The 21,822-nt window shown below is 40.0% G+C and overlaps 1 protein-coding gene and 1 long non-coding RNA gene across 8 annotated transcripts in view; one reads left to right on the forward strand and one right to left on the reverse strand.

Annotated features, from left to right (window-relative positions):
• Positions 1–7,930, forward strand: part of Rgl (Ral guanine nucleotide dissociation stimulator-like) — a 173,179-nt gene extending 165,249 nt beyond the window's left edge. For all 7 annotated transcript variants that reach the window (XM_053785719.2, XM_070091301.1, XM_070091302.1 and 4 more), the window contains 4 exons: positions 554–683; positions 1,846–2,050; positions 6,291–6,425; positions 6,632–7,930. In XM_053785719.2, coding sequence (XP_053641694.1) covers positions 554–683; positions 1,846–2,050; positions 6,291–6,425; positions 6,632–6,792 — 631 coding nt within the window. In that variant the 3' untranslated portion in view covers positions 6,793–7,930. The remainder of the gene's footprint in view (positions 1–553; positions 684–1,845; positions 2,051–6,290; positions 6,426–6,631) is intronic.
• The window catches only part of LOC128695200 (uncharacterized), a 33,492-nt gene extending 12,156 nt beyond the window's left edge, over positions 1–21,336 (reverse strand). The window contains exons 1-2 of the long non-coding RNA XR_011392794.1: positions 21,265–21,336; positions 9,044–9,125 (exon numbers count right to left, since the gene is read on the reverse strand). This is a non-coding gene — a long non-coding RNA (uncharacterized lncRNA). The remainder of the gene's footprint in view (positions 1–9,043; positions 9,126–21,264) is intronic.
• Between the last annotated feature and the right edge of the window lie 486 nt (positions 21,337–21,822).

Below are 21,822 nucleotides of genomic sequence, written 5' to 3' on the forward strand. Positions count from 1 at the left end.
CCCAAATACCATTCGTCTCCATTCACTCCTATCTAACGCACCCACGCACGCTTGCTGGAAGCCCAAGCCCCTCGCCCACAAAACCTCCTATACCCCCTCCCTGCAACCCTTTTGAGGATGACCCCTACCCCACCTTCCTTCCCCTTCAGATTTATACGCTCTCCATGTCATTCTACTTTGATCCATTCTCTCTAAATGACCGAACCACCTCAACAGCCCCTCTTCAGCCCTCTGACTAATACTTTTATTAACTCCACACCTTCTCCTAAGTTCCACACTCCGAATTTTCTGCATAATATTCACACCACACACTGTAATGTTTTGATGTAAACGAACAAGTTGCTGTTGATATATTGGACTATAAAATAGTTGATCGATGCAGAATTTACGTTGAATTCAGGTGGTGTTTCTTAATATTTTTAAAGCAGTTGACAGGGAACTTTCAGTATGTTCTGTCAAAGCATTCCAAATTGTCTAATTTTCCTCCTGTAGTAGATGCACTTATGTACAGTTATAAAATCTCTCTTCCTGCTAACAGTACTTTTTTTTTCAGATTTGGGCATAGAAAAAATGACAGCATTGCCAGTACTTCAAGTGGATCATCCAGTAGTCAGTTTTTCTTTGATAATGACTCTTTAAACACTCCCACCAGTCACAATGATACATGCTCTCTAGAAAGAAAGGTAAGTTATGTAATGGGTTAAATTTTTTTTTAACACATCAGCTCTTTCCCGCCAAAGCAGGGTGACCCAAAAAAGAAACACCTTTGTCATCAATCAGTCCATTAGTCTTGCCAGAGGCATGCCCACATTACAGCCAAAAAAGAACTGCAGCATATTAGCACCCCTCCTTCACAGTGCATGCTTTATACTTCCCACCTCCAGGACTCAAGTCGACTAACCAGTTTCCCTGAATTCCTACATAAATGTTACTTTGCTCACACTCTAACATCACGGCAAATCATAAAAACCATTCGTCTCCACTTGCTTGTAACACGCTCACACACTCTTGCTGGAAGTACAAGCCCCTCACACACAAAACCTCCTTTTACCCCCCCACCCCTCCAACCTTTCCTAGGCTGATCCCTACCCCACTTTTATATGTTCTTCCAGTCATACTATTTTGTTCAAGCCTCTAAATGTCCAAACCACCTCAACAATCCCTCCTCAGCCCTGTAGATGATACTTTTAGTAACCCCACACCTTCTCCTAATCTTCAAACTATGAATTCTTTGCATTATATTCACACTGCACATTCCCCTCGCATGACATCACAACCTCCAGCCTTCTTTTTGTTGCAGCATTCACCACCCATCTCACTTCTTTTCATTCAAATATATACAGGAAAAGGGGTTACTAGCCCCATGCTCCTGGCATTTTATTTGCCTCTTACGACATGCACGGCTTACAGAGGAAAGATTTTTTTCCAGTTCCCCATGAAGTGATAGGTTGCATATTATTAGAATTCATATGTACTCTAATTTTATATAGTTTAATTGTTGATTGCTGCAGATCTCATCCTCAGGTATAGTGTTGTACACATACCCTCAAGGTGTAGCTATGGCAAGGCAATGGATCAAGCTGATGTATGATAACGCCATACCATGTACAACTGTATTTTTACTATATATATAATTTTTTTATTATTTTGTTATAAAATAATTGATCCATGCATCTCTAAACTGAGCCCTAACAGTTTGCTCCTCAATTATTCTTTACTACCAGTTATAACTTTACTGGTGTGTTCTTTGCTGGTTGAGTGGCTCTTGAGCTAGGGAATTGTATCTGTGCTCCAATTCCATGAATTAAACCTGAATCCCTTCCAACCCCCCTCCATAATCTCCAGATGTCAACATCATCTAGTAGCTCATCACTACCATCACTAGATGTATCTGTGCACTCGGGTGGTACTTCTGCATCAGGTCGCACTCCTGAGCGTACTTCAAGCTCTCAGCAACAACACGTTCAACAGACAACAGCTTCTCCATACATCACTCCTGATTTCTACATCATCAGAGTGTCGATTGAAAGTAGTGCACATGAAATTGAAGGTTTGTAAAATGTTTTACCTAGTTTTATAAAATTTGGCCATGTCACATAAATATGAACATTGTCAGTATAAAAATTAAGGAAAATTTCGCATAAATTCATCAAATATTTATGAATGAGAAACTCTTTTCAAGACTTAAAAAAAAAAATTCATAGTAAAAACGTATACAATGGAACTTTTTATGTTCAAATTCTGTTAACTGAAAATGTGCAATAGAAATACACATACAGTGGACCCCCACATAACGATCACCTCCGAATGCGACCAATTATGTAAGTGTATTTATGTAAGTGCGTTTGTACGTGTATGTTTGGGGGTACACAAATAACCCGCACATAAAAGACAGAAGCTTACGACGACGTTTCGGTCCGACTTGGACCATTGACAAAGTCACACTAACAGAGGAGGAGCAGGACGGCTATATATGCAGGAAGAGGTGGAGGTAGTAGTAGTAGTAGTACAAGAATTGTATATAATACCGACAGGATGAAATGACACACGCACAACACCCGGGCATCCTCACCGTAGACGTTTCGCCATCCAGCCAGCCACTGGATGGCGAAACATCCACAACAAAGACAACCAGACGCCGCACATGTGTCTAATTTCATCAGTAGATGTAGTAGAAGAAGAAGAGGTAGTAGTAGTGGTAGTGGTAGAAGTGGGAAATAAGGAAGACGAGCCAGTCAAATACAAAGGAAGGGGAGCACTGCAAGAGAGCTAGAAACCCACAGAGGGAGAGCAAGCGCACCGAGGTGCGTGAAAGGGGAAGTGGCGAAATAAAATAAAGAAGGAACAGAAACACGAGACAGGAGAGAGAAAGACAACCCAGAGGAGAAAAGGAGAGAGGAAAGGGGAAGAGGAAGAAGAAAAAGAAGAAGAAGAAAAAATGAGGATTCAGGTTAAGTCACGGGTGTTTTGAAGTTTGGAGCATTTTACAATGTAGTGGGAGAGGAAGGCATCTACAGAGACGAAGCCAGGGCTAAGGTTCATACAAGGAAAGTTGTGTATAAGAGAGGATTCAACTAAACGGCGACTGTTCGAGTTGGAAGTAGGGAAGACAGTTTTAGCAGAAGACCAGTCAATAGGATGGCTATGATCTCTGACGTGACAGAAAAGAGCATTGTTAGTGTCGGCAAGCCTAACACTATTTTTGTGCTCCCTAAGTCTGTCAGAAAGAGATCGACCAGTTTCTCCAAAGTATTGAAGAGGACAGGAGGAGCAAGAAATAGAGTAGACACCAGGAACATCTGTAGAGGGAGGAGAGGTATGAACGAGATTAGTGCGAAGAGTGTTAGTCTGGCGGAAGGTAAGCTTGATGTCTAAGGGACGGAGAGAATTGTTGAGATTAGAAAGACCGGAAATGTAGGGAAGGCAGAGGATAGAAGAGTTCCCATGAGTAGAGAGTTTGGGAGAGAAGAAATTGCGTTTAGCAAGTGAGAGGGCAGAGTCTATGAAATGGGAAGGGTAGCCAAGACGGGAGAACGAATTATAAAGAGTGGAAATTTCTGCTGGAAGGAACTGAGGATCACAGATGCGGAGGGCACGGAGAAAGAGGGAGATAAGAACACTTTTCCTGACAGGGGAAGCATGATAGGAAAAGTAGTGAATGTACATGCCACTGTGCATAGGTTTACGGTAAACGGAAAAGGAAAAACCTGTATCTGAGCGGTGGACATGGACATCAAGGAAAGGAAGTAAGGAATTAGATTCCCATTCAGCTTTAAACTTAATGGAAGGGGCAAGATTGTTAAGAGCTTCAAGAAAAGGTTGGAAGAGACTGGAGTCATGAGGCCACAGAGCAAAGATGTCATCCACATAGCGGAGCCAGAGTGAAGGTTGCACATCGAGGGTAGGAAGAAGAACAGTCTCGAAGTATTCCATGTAAAGATTAGCAAGGACAGGAGAGAGAGGAGAGCCCATAGCGACACCGAAGGTTTGGGAATAATATTTCCCTTGGAAGGAAAAGGAGTTAGAGTCCACACAGAGGCGGATCAGATCAAGAAAGACATCAGTGGGGATAGGGAGATGAAGAAACCCTTCATGGGCCTTCTCTCTAAGGAAATCAAGGACATCATCAAGAGGGACATTGGTGAAGAGGGACTCAACGTCAAGACTAAGCATCTTACAGGTTGGGAGAGAGCGAACCCGTTCAATGAAGTCTTGAGAGTGACGGAGGTGGGCAGGAGAAAAAGTACCAAGAAAGGGAGTGAGGGTTTTGGCCAGCCAAGAAGCAAGAGAATAAGAGACAGAACCTCTAGAGGATATGATAGGACGAAGAGGAATATCAGGTTTATGAGTTTTGGGAAGGCCATAGAAATAGGGAAGAGAGGGACAGATGACACGAAACCGTTGAACAAGGTCAAAGTCAGGAGGAAAGAGGTCGGAGAGAGTCCTTAGTTTTTTGTTGAAAGTTCTCTTGATGCGATCAAGAGGGTTGGAAACGAGAGGAGTGTAGGTGCGTGAGTCAGAGAGCAAGACATCAGCTTTACGGAGGTAATCCTCGCGATCAAGGATAACTACCGAATTACCTTTGTCAGAAGATAGTATGACAATGTTAGTGTTAGATTTAAGAGAAGAAAGGGCAAGTTGGTAACGGCGTGGAAGGTGGTGATTCTTGGAGAACAGACTAACAAGAGCAGGAAGGAGAGCACCACGAAAAGTGGACAAGTCAGGAAGATTACGGAAGCGAGATTGACGAAAGGAATCAAAAGAGCTAATCAGGGAAATACCAGGGCGAGGAGTAGGCGAAGTGGCAAAGGAAAGACCAAAACCAAGAAGTTCAAGCTCATACTGAGAGAGTGAGACAGAAGACAGATTAGTAACACAGTCAGTGAGGGAGAATTTAGACCAATGGCTAGCTGAGATGAGACGTTGAAGTTTATTTTGTAGTTTGGAAGAATGAATTTGCGCATTCAGGCGAGCAGTGTCAAAGGCAATGGTAGAGAGAAGGTTACAGAGATCCTGTGGTAGAGCCGCAAAGAGAGCACGTTGACGTTGACGGAGAGTAAAGAAGGCATCTTCAACCTGTGATTTAGTAGAAAGAATGAGCTGTTGAAGTAGGAGACGGGCATGATCAGGAAAGGGAGTGCCCAGTGGGTTGGTTTTCAGGAAGTGGGAGAAGGAAGGTGGCAGAACTTGTTCAGCAAGACAGTCACGTAGGAAGCGAAGCTGATTCTTACGACGCCGGGTAGCAATAAGAGCAGCCTCATAAGATCGAAAGAGGGGTTTAAAAGAGGGAAGAACATTAAAAAAGTTGGAGAGAATATGACGCTTAACTGCGGGGTCCATAAATAACAAAAAGGCACAATACCGTGACTGGAACGATACACAAATAACCCGCACATAAAAGACAGAAGCTTACGACGACGTTTCGGTCCGACTTGGACCATTGACAAAGTCACACTAACAGAGGAGGAGCAGGACGGCTATATATAGCCGTCCTGCTCCTCCTCTGTTAGTGTGACTTTGTCAATGGTCCAAGTCGGACCGAAACGTCGTCGTAAGCTTCTGTCTTTTATGTGCGGGTTATTTGTGTATCGTTCCAGTCACGGTATTGTGCCTTTTTGTTATTTATGTTTGGGGGTCTGAAATGGACTAATCTACTTCACAATATTCCTTATGGGAACAAATTCGGTCAGTACTGGCACCTGAACGTACTTCTGGAGTGAAAAAATATCGTTAACCGGGGGTCCACTGTAATCGTGATTTGTTAACTGAGAATAAGTCTATCCAAATTCGTTGCCATCCATCTTGTTTAAAAGCTACCCAGGGAATCTTGTGAGCTTACTTTCCATAATTTTTTAATTATGTATTATAAGGTGGTATACAGTGTATGGCTTCTGAGTGTCATAATTTTGACCCAGTTGATAATGAAAATTATAAATGCAAACTATAGCGTTCTAGCAAATTATCTTGCTCGCATATTTGTCTAGTAATTATAAGTTAATTTTAAGGCTGCCTGAAATTCTCTGCATAACAAGGGGCTTTATATATACTTTATTCATGTCACTTAATAAAATGTCAATTATATACGTACTATACTTCACTTTGTAGAAATAATTGTTTTTGTTAAATATTGAGAGAGTAGAAGTATTATGTTGGATAAAGGAATTAGTATTTAACAAATTATGCCCGACTTTAATATTGGAAAAATTATTGTACAACTTAACTATTTCACTGTCTCTCACGTGAATAGACCTACGTTATTGACGCCAGGGTTCGTCATTGTTTATTTACAGGAGTAAATCTTTACAAGAGTATTATGTTGAGCAACTCTGAAAGAACTGTGTCAGTCATTCGAAAAGCAATGGAGAAACACGGATTCGAGGGTAATCCTGAAGACTACACATTGGCACAGTTTCTTCCTGATGGTGGTAAGCAACTTATTTTTTTTTTTTTCCTAGAGGAATGACATTACTGATAAAGCATAGACTACTACTAATGTCTAATGTAATTTGGGTTAAGTAAACTTTTCACTTTTTAAGCATGTCATTGCAGTTGTATACAGATGCTAAATTTGTTTTAAGTTATATATAAAATTTGATTATGTATTTATAGTAACTTAATATTTTTTATACAGAAATGCTGTTGCCTGCATCTGCAAATGTTTATTATGCAATCAACACTCAATATGACCTTAATTTTGTGTTGAGAAGACGGCGGCATGGTGATGAAAATACAATCATTAGAAGAAATCCTACTAAGGACCACAAAGTTCGCAAAAAGCTCCTGGTTACATAACTGAACCTGGAAGCATGGCAACTCTATGCATCTTGTTCTCACTTGCTGAAAAGAAGTTGTATTCATTTTGGAATATTGTACATCCAGTAGATGCCAAAGTAAATGTGGAGGCCATTTTCAGTGTGGTGTATGTCCAGAGAGAGAAAAAAAAAAAAAAAAGTTTATAAGAGTTGGAAAGTGAAGTTCTGATTATACAGTAATAAGCTATTTGAAACTGATAAGACTAAAAATATTGCTGTAATATTTAAACTTCCAAATCCATTTCTTCTGAAAAGAAAAAAGTTTTCAATACCAGGGTTATACAACTTTCAAGTCTTGCTCTCATTTCATTAGTGCTGTGAAATCATTTATTTCAGTGCTGTCTATTATGTAAAATGTTCTATGAATATATGATCTGAAGTGTTATACAGGTATATGTAGTATTTATGTTTTTATATAAAATGTATATGGAGGTGTATATTATGAATGGTCTTTTTTTTTTTTTTTTTTTTTTTTTTTTTTATGTATATTGTGTGTTGGATAATACTCAAGGTAGTCTATAATTTTTCTTTAAGCTTTAAACTGTCCCCACCCCTCCTTTCCCCCCACTCTGTTGGAGTAATTGAAGCTAAAATCTATGTGCAAATTAACAACGAATGCTCACATTCTTCACTGTCAAGAATCTACTGTATTTTTCATTATTTAGCACCCTTGGCACCATACCATACTACAATAATCAACATGGAATGCTCTCTTGTTTTGAATTAGTCAGAAGCTAATTCATTACAAACCCATGTGATAAATCGAAATATGCATTTCCCATTTTTTGTGTATTTATAAAAAATGGGATTATTGTGCACACACATTGTTAATATTCACCTCAGCTTGTCTTTAATTGTCCCATAAAACTTCTCTCCAGTTATGAGTACCAATGTTCTGGGCTACCATAGTGCTACTAACAGTTCATGGGTGAAAAATGAATGTTTTCCCCAAATTCACCAGTTTTATTACTTTGTAAGCAAAGTCATTTAGAACATGCAATGTTGTTGGAGAGTTCAAATTTTATCCTCCCGAGTTGTAAATATTATGTAGGTTTTGTATACATGTAAAATAAACATTCTATTGTTACCTTTGTAAATAAAGTCTATCATTTCTATAACATTTTATAACCTTAATTACTTCAGTATGTCAAATTGAAACCCACAGAGGCATAGAAGTGGCTATAAAGCCACTTCTATGCCTGAAGAGTTTGCCATTGAAAGAAAAGCAGTGGAACTGTAGAGCTTTGCGAGTTCAACGATTTTAGAGGAACTAATGCTTTGATTAGGCATGTTTGTTACATCAACATATACCCTGGAAAATAAGAATTCAACATCTAAGCTTAACATTTTTTTGTCATTCAAATTTCTGAGTATTTTGAAGTTCCTGGATGGTTTAAATGTGAGTTAGAAAAATTCATAAGTGGTAAAAGCAAAATGCTTACTTATTTAGCAGGAGCACATGAAAAAGAACTGCTCGAGATCCCCTCGAGGAAAGTTACTTGATGTTGGCGAGGGACTCTATCTATGGAGTTGAACCTGTGCTCCCTTTCCTTGGACTAAATCTGAATGCCTCCCATTCCTTTAGTGCTGTATGATTCCTACAGATTTATCACCCCCCCCCCTCCCATGAATGACATGATAGGTTTTAAGGGTGTGTTTTTGGCACTAAAAATATAGCTAAGGGTTGATAATTTTGAGTTTCCCCAGCATGTCATTGTGTTGTGGAGGGAAAAACAAAAAAGACATACTGGAGAAACTAGTACATTAACCTTAAGCTACTTTATTTTTATGGGCTGCCAAAAACACACAACAAACCTGTAACATTTTTCATCTTAGGCACAGGTTCATTTTCTGACATTTAAACTGTTCAGAAGACTTAAACAAAATCAAATTTGAAGGGCAAATACGTCAGGCTATGTCAAATTCTTGTTCACCTGTTAATGCATTAACATTTCTATTCAAAGCATCAAAACAAATTCCCCTCATCACTCGGCTAAATCATGTCTTTTTCTTTCAAATGAGAATTCTACAGGCAGAGAAGCAACTAACATGGGGAGCCCACTTTCCCCAGTACAGTGGACCCCTGGTTAACGATATTTTTTCATTCCAGAAGTATGTTCAGGTGCCAGTACTGACCGAATTTGTTCCCATAAGGAATATTGTGAAGTAGATTAGTCCATTTCAGACCCCCAAACATACACGTACAAACGCACTTACATAAATACACTTACATAATTGGTTGCATTTGGAGGTGATCGTTAAGCGGGGGTCCACTGTATAGGTCGACCATCACTAATCCGGCATCATCGGGATCTGTAGGGCACCGGATTACAGAGTGGTTAGAATACACTTAACCCAACGGTGATATATACGCATTGGCGATTTCACCCGCTTTATGCCTTATTTTTGACCCATTCCACCAAACTCATAGCTATTTCGCTAGTATTCCTTCTATTTTGTAGCTTGAATAGAGAAACTGCCCATTTACCTACTTAACTACCCAATAAAGTGGTCAGAAATCGGTAATTTGTCCAATTTCACAAATTTCAAGAGATGCCAATTTCAAAATAGGGTCCAGAATAAACAATGCAGACATTTCTAGCACTAAAATAACATTTTCTCTGTTCATCAGTCACCTCTCCAGATCCCTTATATTATGCTTGCTTTCCATTTTGAATTTTTATTCACACAAAAAATAGAAGATTTACTCTTATGCAGATTGCTGCATTATTGTAAAAATAGTATAAATAATATCAGCACATTTATGAAAGCATATTTGACCCACATAAAATTTGATTGACCAGTTGACGTGTATTGGATGTATGGCGTGATTTGTTTACTCTTGAACATCAGCAAAAATCGAACATTTCCGCTACTTTGAGCTCAATTTCAAGGTACAGCGGACCCTTGGGTTTCAAGTTTAATCTGTTCCAGAGAGATTGGCAAAAACTGAAACCATTTTCCCCATGAGAAATAATTTAAATCCAATTAATCTGTTCCAGACACCCAGAAGTATTAACAAAAAAATCACTACAATTACCACCATCACAACCACTAACCACCCTCTACCACCACCACTTTCGTATTTTTCTGCAAACTTTTTCTCGAATTCTATCATGTCTCTCACATTCTTTACCAAAGGGCTGGCACCAGAAGCTTTCTTTGGGCCCATGGTGGCTTATTTAGCAGTCACACAATATAAACAAGTGCCAAAAACAATGGATTATTATGAAACATTTTGTATGACCTCGCAGGATATGGTCCCTTACCGAGAAACAACACGACGGTTCCTGAGAATGTGTGTAGGAGGTGGCTTTGTGTGCGCTCTGGGCACTGGACAGGTTCCATACTATTGACAAAAACGGAGGAAATAGACGAAAACGGAACCAATATTTTGATGAAAAAATTTGGCAAAAATGGAAATCGGTGATACTGGAGATCGACAAAAAGGGAGGGTCCACTGTACTCTTAGTTCGAAAACTATTCAAAATCATCTCTATTTCTGTAATATATCTTCCATTCTATCAAATGAGACCAAGAAAATGAGAACACAACCATAAATACCACACGAATATACACCGCAAATTTGGTATTTTAAACCAAAAACAGTTTTTTTTCCTCATTATGCACTGCATGTTACAGGATTTTTTTATACTCTGCACACTGACCACTCAAATCCTTCTCTCATGTAGGTCTACCAGTCTTCTCCCGCTAGATCTAAAGCCGCTAGAATTTTGGCGTGTACTATGGCACCAACACTGGCTTGCAAGCCTTAGTGAAAGGGTTAACTTTCAACAGTGTCACTGAGTTCCAGTTTCTCACCTCTCAAACATCCAATCTATGTATGAAAGGTCCTAGAATAAGTTTAGTGTGATATTAACCCACAGGTCATTGTACTTATTCAATACCAGGCAGGTGTGCTATTTTACCAGTTGATGTCTCTTTCAATAAGCTTACTCTAATGCTTCACTGTTCTTTTGTTCTAGTCCCCAAACCTAAGGGTGTCTGATAGTTGGTTAATTGCAATTAAAGCTTAATGACTACTCAAAGGGTCATTGAGGCTGCATGTAACCTACTCACCACCAGTCAGGAATACATGCTAAGTACCTCTCGTTTTTTTTTTTTTTTGTAACTTGTGCCATCTGAATGGTTATTTTATTGTGCACCCTTGCTCATCCTATGAGTGGTAATGCAAAAAATGTAAGATTACAGAGGGCACAGTGGATCTTTATCACACTCCACTGGGAATTGTTACATCACTAGAAATAAATATTAGTCACTTCGCATATTATAATTACTGTGCTTCATATAGATAATGTACACAATACAGTATGGAATACAGTCTCCAAAGAATTTTGATATTACCACTAAAAAACATTGGTCACAATTGGGTTGCAGTGTCCTCTATAAAAAAAAGTTCATTCATCTAGTCGATGCAAAAATGTAGATACAACCTCAAGATTTCAAATATCTGTTCAACAACAATAAGGTGTTTTGCCATATCCTGTAAGGTTTGTATGGAGCTTCTTCAAAAGGCTGGATGACCGATTGTATGTGCTGCTCTAAATATTTAGGAATTACTGTTCCATGTATACTAACATTTGTAAATAAAATTAACCAACAATGTAAGGATAGACTTTACATGCAAAAATTATATAGAGTAGTCCCCATCCCCCCGTATCCGTGGAGGATACGTTCCAAGACCTACTGTGGATACCTGAAACCATGGATAGTAGTGAACCCTATATAGAAGTCATATTTTGTTTGCATACATACTTATGATAGTTTAACTGATGTATTATGCAAAATAAGTCTAGAATTAACACTTGTTCACTGATAGGAAGTATTTCATGGCCTCTCTTAGGCTCTGAAGAACTGCCAACATCACTACTTTTGCACTGTAGGGCTATTATTAAGCAAAAATAAAGGTTATTTTTGGGCCACAGTAAACTGTGGATAACTGAAACTGCAGATACGAATCCATGAATATGGGGTTCTACTGTACTTAGAATACATAAGATCACTTATACATTATGATGCAACCATGCGTCGGTTTAAGTCCTACAAACATACTACAATCGTTGACTTTTAAAAATACAAAATAAAGCCCTGAGAATTATTCTTGGCTGTCCCATAACCACCAAAATACTCAATATGAGGAAAGAATTAGGTATACCTAGTGTTGCTGATAGAATACATGAAACTAATGTCATGACAGGGCTGAAGCTACTGCCTGGTAGACAAGTGAATCAAGATGAATTCAAATAACAGAAATACACAAAAATGTTTGGGCTACATGAACTGTATCATTTCCTGCCACCCTGGCAGATAAGAGCTTCTGATATTGCTATGCCCACCTAACCTCCCAATAAACTAATATGCACAATCCTCAACTTTAATTACTTACTAAACTAAGTGCTCTGGACAAAGAACAACATCACATGACTATTTGTGTTATTGGCTCCCTTAACCCTTTCATGGTCGCCAGGGCCTCTCTGAGACTGGTTCTCAGGGTCACCAAATTTTCAAAAAAAAAAAAAAAAAAAAAAAAATATTTTTCTTTTGAAAAGATAGAGAATCTTTTCCCGATCATAATGACACCAAAAGTATGAAATTTGATGGAAAACTTACGGAATTAAGCTCTCGCAAAGTTAGCGGTCTCGATGATGTTTACGCATCGGCGATTTTGCCTACTTTGAGCCCTATTTTCGGCCAATTCCAGTGTACTAGTCGACAAAAATCATAACTAATTCGCTAGAACTCCATTTTTTTCTATCGAATGAGTGCAAGAAACCACCCATTTACCGATTTCAAACTATCCAATAAAGTGGTCAGAATTTAGCCATTTTGCCAATTTCACACAAATTTCAAAAGATGCCAATTTCCAAATATGGACCAGAATAAACAAGAAAGACATTCCTGGCACTAAAATAACATTTCCTCTGTTCATTAATCACGTCCCCACGCCCCTCTTACATTCTTTTGCTTTCCACTTTGAATTTTTATTCTCAAAAAATAGAAGATTTACTGTTATGCAGCCTACTGCATTAGTGTAGAAATGGTATAAATAATATCAGCGCACTTGTGAAAGAATATTAGACTCACCAGTTGACGTGTATTGGACGCTTGGCATGATTTGTTTACTTTTGAACTTTGGTAAAAATCAAAGATTTCTGCTACTTTGAGCTCAATTTCAAGGTACTTTTCATTGTAAAACCAATCAAAATCGTCTCAATTTCTGTAATACGTCTTCCATTCTATAAAATGAGACCAGGAAAACTAGAATACCATCATAAATACCATACGAAAATACACTGCAAAGTCGCTGTTTTAAACCAAAAACACTGTCAAAGTTTTTTTTTTCTCATTATGCACTGTGTGCTGCAGGATTTTTTTTTATACTGTGCACACTGACCACATAGACCCATTCTTTCATATGTAGGCCTACCAGCTTTCTCTCACTAGATTTGAGGGCGCTAGAATTTAGGCATACTAGTACGTCAAAAACCCTGGTGCGTAAGCCGTACTAGTACGTCTGAAACCCTGAAAGCGTTAACCCTGACAGTGGGAGGGCAGGAGGTGCTGTTATTGTAAACCAGCCTGATGGTAATGTAATACAGATTGAACATCACTAATCCGGCATCATCAGGACCAGTCGAGTGCTGGATTAGTGATTTTGTCGGATTACAGAGTGGTTAGGTTAGAATACACTTAACCCAACGGTGATATCACCCACATTAAAGCCCTATTTTTGGCCCATTCCACTATTCCAGTCTACCAAACTCATAGCTATTTGGCTAGTATTCCTTCTATTCTGTCAATTGAATACAAGAAACCACCCATTTACCTATTTCAACTACCCAATAAAGTGGTCAGAAATCAGTAATTTTGCCAATTTCACACAAATTTCAAGGGATGCCAATTTCAAAATAGGGTCTAGAATGAACAATGCAGACATTCCAAACACTAAAATAACATTTTCTCTGTTCATTAGTCATGTCATGAGGCCTCTCTTATATTATGCTCGCTTTCCATTTTGAATTTTTATTCACAAAGAAAAAAAAACAAGATCTACTGTTATGCAGATTACTACATTGTTGTAATAACTGTATAAATAATGTCAACCCATTCGTGACTGCGTATTAGACCAGCCACTTGGACACACATTGAATGGAGACTTCATTTGTTTACTCTTGAGCATTGGCAAAAATCAAACATTTCTGCTACTTTGAGCTCAATTTTAAGATACTTTCCAGTGTGAAACCAATCAAAATTACATTTATTTCTGTAATATATCTTCCATTCTATCAATGAGACCAAGAAAACGAGAATACAACTATACAATCCATACAAAAATACACCACAGTCACTTTTACACCAAAAGCACAGGCACCGTTTTTTCTCATGCACTACATGCTGCAGGATTTTTTTTATATAATGCATACTTACCACACAGACCTATCCTCTCACATGTATGCCCAAATTTACCGGTCACAGCTTATCTGAGTGAGCTGAGCTCATGGACAATGTACAGTGTACAGTGGACCCTCGGCTAACGAAGGCATTGTCTAATAATAAGTTCACCCAACGAAGTGTTTGAGCGTAAAAATTTTGGCCTGGCCAACAATGAAAAACTCAACCAATGTGATTCGTCCTGAACCTGCCCGTCCAGCCTGAGCGCCTCAGCTGCCCTGCTGTCATTGTTTACAAGCCAGGGTGGCCAGTTCCATGCATACATTCGATACATTTTGTATTATTCCATTGTTTTTAGTACTTGTAACTGCTAAATAAGCCACCTTGGGCCCAAAGAAAGCTTCTAGTGCCAACCCTGTGGTAAAACGAGTGAGAAATACTATCGAAATACTATCGTACCACAATCAGCTGCTGCTGCACCACCGTCAGCTGTACTACTTGAAGATGTGGAGAGACTGTTGTTGGTGTGGCTTAACGAGAAACAACAACCGAGAAACAATTAACTCCAGAGGGTTAGCCACCCAGGATAACCCAAGAAAGTCAGTGTGTCATTGAGGACTGTCTAACTTATTTCCATTGGGGTCCTTAATCTTGTCCCCCAGGATGCGACCCACACCAGTCAACTAACACCCAGGTGAAGAGGAAAAATGCCTGGAACTAGTGCTCATATTGGTGAATTTAAGGCCAGCAAAGGTTGGTTTGAGAGATTTAAGAATCGTAGTGGCATACAGTGTGATAAGGCATGGCGAAGCTGAAAAATTCCAACCCCAACAAGTGTTCAATTGTGACGAAACAGGCCTGTTCTGGAAGAAAATGCCAAACAGGACCTACATTACTCAGGAGGAAAAGGCACTCCCAGGACACAAGCCTATGAAAGACAGGCTAACTTTCTTGTTTTGTTGGATTGCAAAGTGAAGCCTTTACTCATGTATCACTCTGAAAATCCCAGTTTGTTCAAGAAAAACAGTGTCTCATCACTCACCAATACTCTTCAGTAAAGGTAAGTGTCATTTTAACATTTATTTATATAGTTATTGTGCATGTTTCATTGCTTTCTTTGTAGGGGAATGTATATTTCATGAAAAAAAATTATTTTTTTAATACTTTTGGCTGTCTGGAATGGATTAATTGGATTTCCATCATTTCTTATGGGGGAAATTAATTCAGCTAACAATAATTTCATCTAACGACGAGCTCTCTGGAACGGATTAATATTGTTAGCCGAGGGTCCTCTGTATGTGCTTTACACAACGTAAAGCATTCCTTTTATTTATTGGAAGCATGGCTAGGGCTAAATGTTAGCCGTTATAACAATAAATGGAGAAAAAGAAATCTGAATTACTTATGCAGCAAGTAGTGCCACCAAACAGTAGCGGTAGGTTGGTGTGGTGACCCTGGAAATTTGAAATTATGCTAGCCGAAATTAGTGCTGGATTACTGATGGAACCAGATTACTGATTGCCAGATCAGTGATGGCCAACCTGTACAGAGGTATATTAGAATTAATAACTGGGCTTCTGCCTTACAAACTTAACTGACTGCCATATTTGCTCTGAAACTTGTGCAAACTACAAACTCTTTCTTCTTTACCTGCTTTAAATAGCCTGAGACCTGAATGTAGTACGTATGTTTGTGTATGAAGCTGGGCACAGATATACACAAATTATTAAGAAAAAGGACTACAGTTAATCTTTTGTGGATTCCCTCTCACATAGGCATCCAGGAGCATGAGAAAGTTGATGAATTAGCTAAATAATCACTAAATACAGAAAATGTTGAGTATAATTTTGATTTATCTAAAAGAAGTTTATGAAACACTGTCAGAAAGGAACTAGCAACCAAGGGTGAAGAAAGAAGAAAAGTACAGATAGGAACTAGCAGATCTATTATCCATCATAATTATGTGTGTCGGGTGAAACACATCAATAATAATACAGTGGACCACCGCATAGCGACTTTAATCCGTGCAAGAGGGCTCATTGTTATGCGAAATGATCGGTATGCGAATGAATTTTCCCCATAAGAAATAATGGAAATCAAATTAATCCGTGCAAGACACCCAAAAGTATGAAAAAAAAAAAATTTTACCACATGAAATGTTAATTTTAATACACACAAACTGAAAAAGGCATGCACAATTACATGACACTTACTTTTATTGAAGATCTGGTGATGATTGATGGGATGGGAGGAGGGGAGAGAGAGTGTTAGTGTTTAGAAGGGGAATCCCCTTCCATTAAGACTTGAGGTGTCGAGTCCTTTTCTGGGGTTACTTCCCTTCTTCTTTTAATGCCACTAGGACCAGCTTCAGAGTCACTGGACTTCTTTCGCACAACATATCTGTCCATAGTGGCCTGTACCTCTCGTTCCTTTATGACTTCCCTAAAGTGTTTCACAACATTGTCAGTGTACAGGTTGCCAACACGGCTTGCAATAGCTGTGTGAGGGTGATTTTCATCCATGAAGGTTTGCACTTCAAGCCACCTTGCACAGATTTCCTTAATCTTTGTAGTAGGCAACTTCTTCAATTTCTCTCTCCCCTCCTTCGAACCAGTTTCCTCAGGTCTGGCCTCTTGCTGTTGAAGTTGATCTATCAGCTCATCAGTGGTTAGTTCTTCATGGTCCTCCTCCACCAACTCTTCCACATCCTCCCCACTAACCTCCAACCCCAAGGACTTTCCCAATGCCACAATGGATTCCTCAACTGGCATAATCCTCTCAGGGTTAGCCTCAAACCCTTCAAAATCCCTTTTGTCTACACATTCTGGCCACAGTTTCTTCCAAGCAGAGTTCAAGGTCTTCTTAGTCACTCCCTCCCAAGCCTTACCTATAAGGTTTACACAACTGAGGATATTAAAGTGCTCTCTCCAAAACTCTCTTAGAGTCAGTTGAGTTTCTGAGGTTACTACAAAGCACCTTTCAAACAGAGCTTTTGTGTACAGTTTTTTGAAGTTTGCAATAACCTGCTGGTCCATGGGCTGCAGGAGAGGAGTGGTATTAGGAGGCAAAAACTTCACCTTAATGAATTTCATGTCCCCATAAAGTCGCTCTGCCACGTCTGTAGGATGACCAGGGGCATTGTCTAACACCAGGAGGCACTTAAGTTCTAATTTCTTTTCAGTTAGGTAATCTTTCACATTGGGGGCAAATGCTTGGTGTAACCAGTCATAGAAAAAGTCCCTAGTGACCCATGCCTTACTGTTTGCCCTCCACAGCACACACAAATTCTCCTTGAGGACATTCTTTTGCCTGAACGGTCTGGGAGTTTCAGAGTGATACACTAATAAAGGCTTCACTTTGCAATCACCAGTAGCATTGGAACACATCAACAAAGTAAGCCTGTCTTTCATAGGCTTATGTCCTGGGAGTGCCTTTTCCTCCTGAGTAATGTAGGTCCTGCTTGGCATTTTCTTCCAAAACAGGCCTGTTTCATCACAATTAAACACTTGTTCAGGTTTCAGTCCTTCACTGTCTATGTACTCCTTGAATTCCTGCACATATTTTTCAGCTGCTTTGTGGTCCGAACTGGCAGCCTCACCATGCCTTATCACACTATGTATGCCACTACGCTTCTTAAATCTCTCAAACCAACCTTTGCTGGCCTTAAATTCACTCACATCATCACTAGTTGCAGGCATTTTTTTAATTAAATCCTCATGCAACTTCCTAGCCTTTTCGCTTATGATCGCTTGAGAGACGCTATCTCCTGCTAGCTATTTTTCATTTATCCACACCAATAAGAGTCTCTCAACATCTTCCATCACTTGCGATCTCTGTTTCGAAAACACAGTTAAACCTTTGGCAAGAACAGCTTCCTTGATTGCCTTTCTGTTGCCCACAATAGTAGCGATGGTTGATTTGGGTTTCTTGTACAACCTGGCCAGGTCGGCGACACGCACTCCACTTTCATACTTATCAATGATCTCTTTCTTCATCTCTATAGTAATTCTCACCCTTATTGCTGTAGGGTTGGCACTAGAAGCTTTCTTGGGGCCCATGGTCACTTATTTTGCAGATAAAATCACCAAAATGTTCCGATTGTATGCTTGGATGTTACCGCGGAGGCTGGCTGGTAAACAATGCCACTGGCGGCACATATGAGGCTGGCTAAGGGCGCACATTGGACGCGTCTCGGACGAAGAGCGGTGAGCGGGTTTTTGAGCGGTATGCGAGGCAAAATTTTTGCGATAAAAGCGAACGGTATGCGGATTGAACGTTATGTGATGCCGACGGTATGCGGGGGTCCACTTTACTAATACAATATCTTCATTTCTACAATTACATGTACAAGGTATACAGGCCTAGATGACATCAATGACATACTACTATACACAAAGCGACTTGTTATACCTGGAGTATACCTGGAGAGGGGTTCGGGGGTCAACATGCCCGTGGCTCGGTCTGAGACCAGGCCTTGTGGTGGATCAGGGTCTGATCACCCAGGCTGTTACTTCTGGCCACATGCAAACTGATATATGAACCACAGCACGGCTAGTCAGGTACTGACTTTAGGTGCCTGTCCAGTGCCTTCTTGAAGACAGCCAGGGGTCTATTGGTAATCCCCTTTATGGATGCTGGGAGGCAGTTGAACAGTCTTAGGCCCTGGATACTTATTGTGTCGTCTCTCAGTGTCCTCATGGTGCCCCTGCTTTTCATTGAGGTAATGTTGCACCTCCTGCCGAGTCTTTTGCTTTCATAGGGAGTGATTTTCGTGTACAAGTTTGGTACTAATCCCTCTAGGATTTTCCAAGTGTATTTATCATGTATCTCTCTTGCCTGCATTCGAGGGAATACAAATCAAAGGCCTTCAACCATTCCCAGTAATTTAGGTGCCTTATAGTACTTGTGTGTGTGGTGAAAGATCTTTGTACATATACTCTCCAGGTCGGAAATTTCACTTGCCTTGAAGAGGGCAGTTAGTGTACAGCAGTATTCCAACCTAGAGAGAACAAGCAATTTGAAGAGGGCTTGGCATCTCTAGTTTTGAAGGTTCTCATTATCCATCCTATCATTTTCTAGCAGATGCGGTAGATACATTGTTGTGGTCTTTGAAGGCGAGATCCTCTGCCATTATCACTCCCAGGTCCTTTACAGTGCTTTTTCGCCCTATTGTATGGTTAGAATTTGTTTTATACCCTCATACAGTTTTAATTTCCTCAAGTTTCCCATAACTGAGTATGTAGTTTAAATTTCTCTTCACTGAACTTCATATTGCTTTGAGTGGCCCATTTGAAAATTTGGTTGATGTCCACTTGGAGTCTTGCAGTATCTTCAATGGAGGTCACTGTCATAATCAGGGCGTCATCCGCAAAGGAATACGCAGAGCTATGGCTTACGTCTCTATGTCATATATGAGGATGAGGAACAGAATGGGAGTACTGCTAAAATATTATTTCTTACACTCCTCCATTTTAGTGTCTCAAGTTGAAATCTCCCAGGAGTTGGGAGAGTTTCCAGACAGTGGGCAATTTTCAAAAGCTGTTCCCGGAATTGCTGGGAACTTGCATCTGGAGGCTTGTACACAACCACAATGACAAGGATTTGGTTTTCAATCTTTACTGCCAAAACTTCAACTACATACATCATTTGAGGTGTTTAGTAGTTCTGAGCAAATGAACGACTGTGACGCAGAGGCCAAACTCTCCTTTGTTGCCTGTTTAGTCTGTCACATCTGAATAGGTTATAACCTGGGATCCATATTTCATTGTCAAAATGATCCTTCATATGAGTCTCTGTGAATCCTGCAAACACTGCATTTAACTCCGTGAGCAGTCCCTTGATTAAGGAATTTTGCTCTTTGTTGCAATGCATGTAGGGCAAATTAGGTCAGTTTTGTCCCAGGATGCGACCCACACCAGTCAACTAACACCCAGGTACCCATTTTACTGATGGGTGAACATAGACAATGGGTGTAAGGAACAAACCCAATGTTTGTACCCTCACCATGTGAAGCAAGAGCTTTTGCCACCAGGTCTGTAACAGTCAGTAGAATGTAAGATGTCATTATTGATAGAATAAGGCCAGGCTACAAGCATCTCTGGCAGTATGGCCTATATGTCAATGACATAAAATGCAAAGTGTGTGGGCTAAGACAGGGCCATACACTGGTGTTTGGACTGAGACAGGGCCATACACTGGTGTTTGGACTGAGACAGGGCCATACACTGGTGTGTGGACAGAAACATGGCCATACACTGGTGTGTGGACTGAAACATGGCCATAGACTGGTGTGTGGACAGAAACATGGCCATAGACTGGTGTGTGGACAGAAACATGGCCATACAATGGTGTGGACTGAGACAGGGCCATACACTGGTGTGTGGACAGAAACATGGCCATACACTGGTGTGTGGACTGAGACAGGGCCATACACTGGTGTGTGAACAGAAACATGGCCATACACTGGTGTGTGAAGAGAAACATGGCCATACACTGGCGTGTGAACAGAAACATGGCCATACACTGGCGTGTGAACAGAAACATGGTCATACACTGGTGTGTATACCTGAAGAGGGTATAAACATCTGTGTATGGCCTCGTCTCTGTCCACACACCAGTGTATAGCCATGTCTCTGTCCACACACCAGAGACAGGGCCATACACTGAAGAATGTACACGGAACTTTCACTGAACATATAAGTACAATAAAACGCCTAAATTACTGAAAATGGTTGAAGTCCCATCGCCTGTAATCCTTCGAATACAGGGGAAAAAGTTGCATGGTAATATACAATTGGAAAATATGCTAAGAGACAAAAGGTTAAGTTAGTAAGTCCTAGATAAATCCTCGCCTGTGAGGTGTTGAAATTTATCTAGTCCCCTTACTTGATACAACCTAATATTAACCTTTATTAAGGTTTAAGGCTACCTATATTAAAACCTAAGGCTACCTCATTAATTCTAATATTAGTTACTAACAGTTTAAACCTACTCAAGGCCTCCTTAAAATGTAAATCTATCAAATAGTGTATAAACTCACTGTTTCCGCCATTTGTGATTGTTTGGGTGGATGTTAAGGGCCACTACCGCCCGGCTCAGGCTGGGTTACAAGTATCTTTGGCAGGTTAAGGGTCACTAAGTTACCCCGGCTTCTAATAACATGTTCATTTTTCCCACTATATCAATCAATCAATCAAAGTTTATTCTCTATAAGGATTACAATGCGGGGTTTACAGATTTTGGTTATTGTGTGGTTTACATGTAATAAAATATTAATTACAGAGGGGGCCACTAGAGCACTAGATTCCCGGCGGGTGGAAATTCCAACACGTTTCCTTACACCTATTGTCCTGTTCACCTAGCAGCAAATAGGTACCTGGGTGTTAGTCGACTGGTGTGGGTCGCATCCTGGGGGACAAGATTAAGGACCCCAATGGAAATAAGTTAGACAGTCCTCGATGACGCACTGACTTTCTTGGGTTATCCTGGGTGGCTAACCCTCCGGGGTTAAAAATCCGAACGAAATCTTATCTTATCTTATCACCTAGCAAGGCTAGGCATTTCGGGCAAACTTAGATTAATATAATCTACCCTGTCC

The sequence above is a fragment of the Cherax quadricarinatus genome, chromosome 35 (assembly GCF_038502225.1).
Source record: "Cherax quadricarinatus isolate ZL_2023a chromosome 35, ASM3850222v1, whole genome shotgun sequence".
Classification (NCBI taxonomy): domain Eukaryota; kingdom Metazoa; phylum Arthropoda; class Malacostraca; order Decapoda; family Parastacidae; genus Cherax; species Cherax quadricarinatus.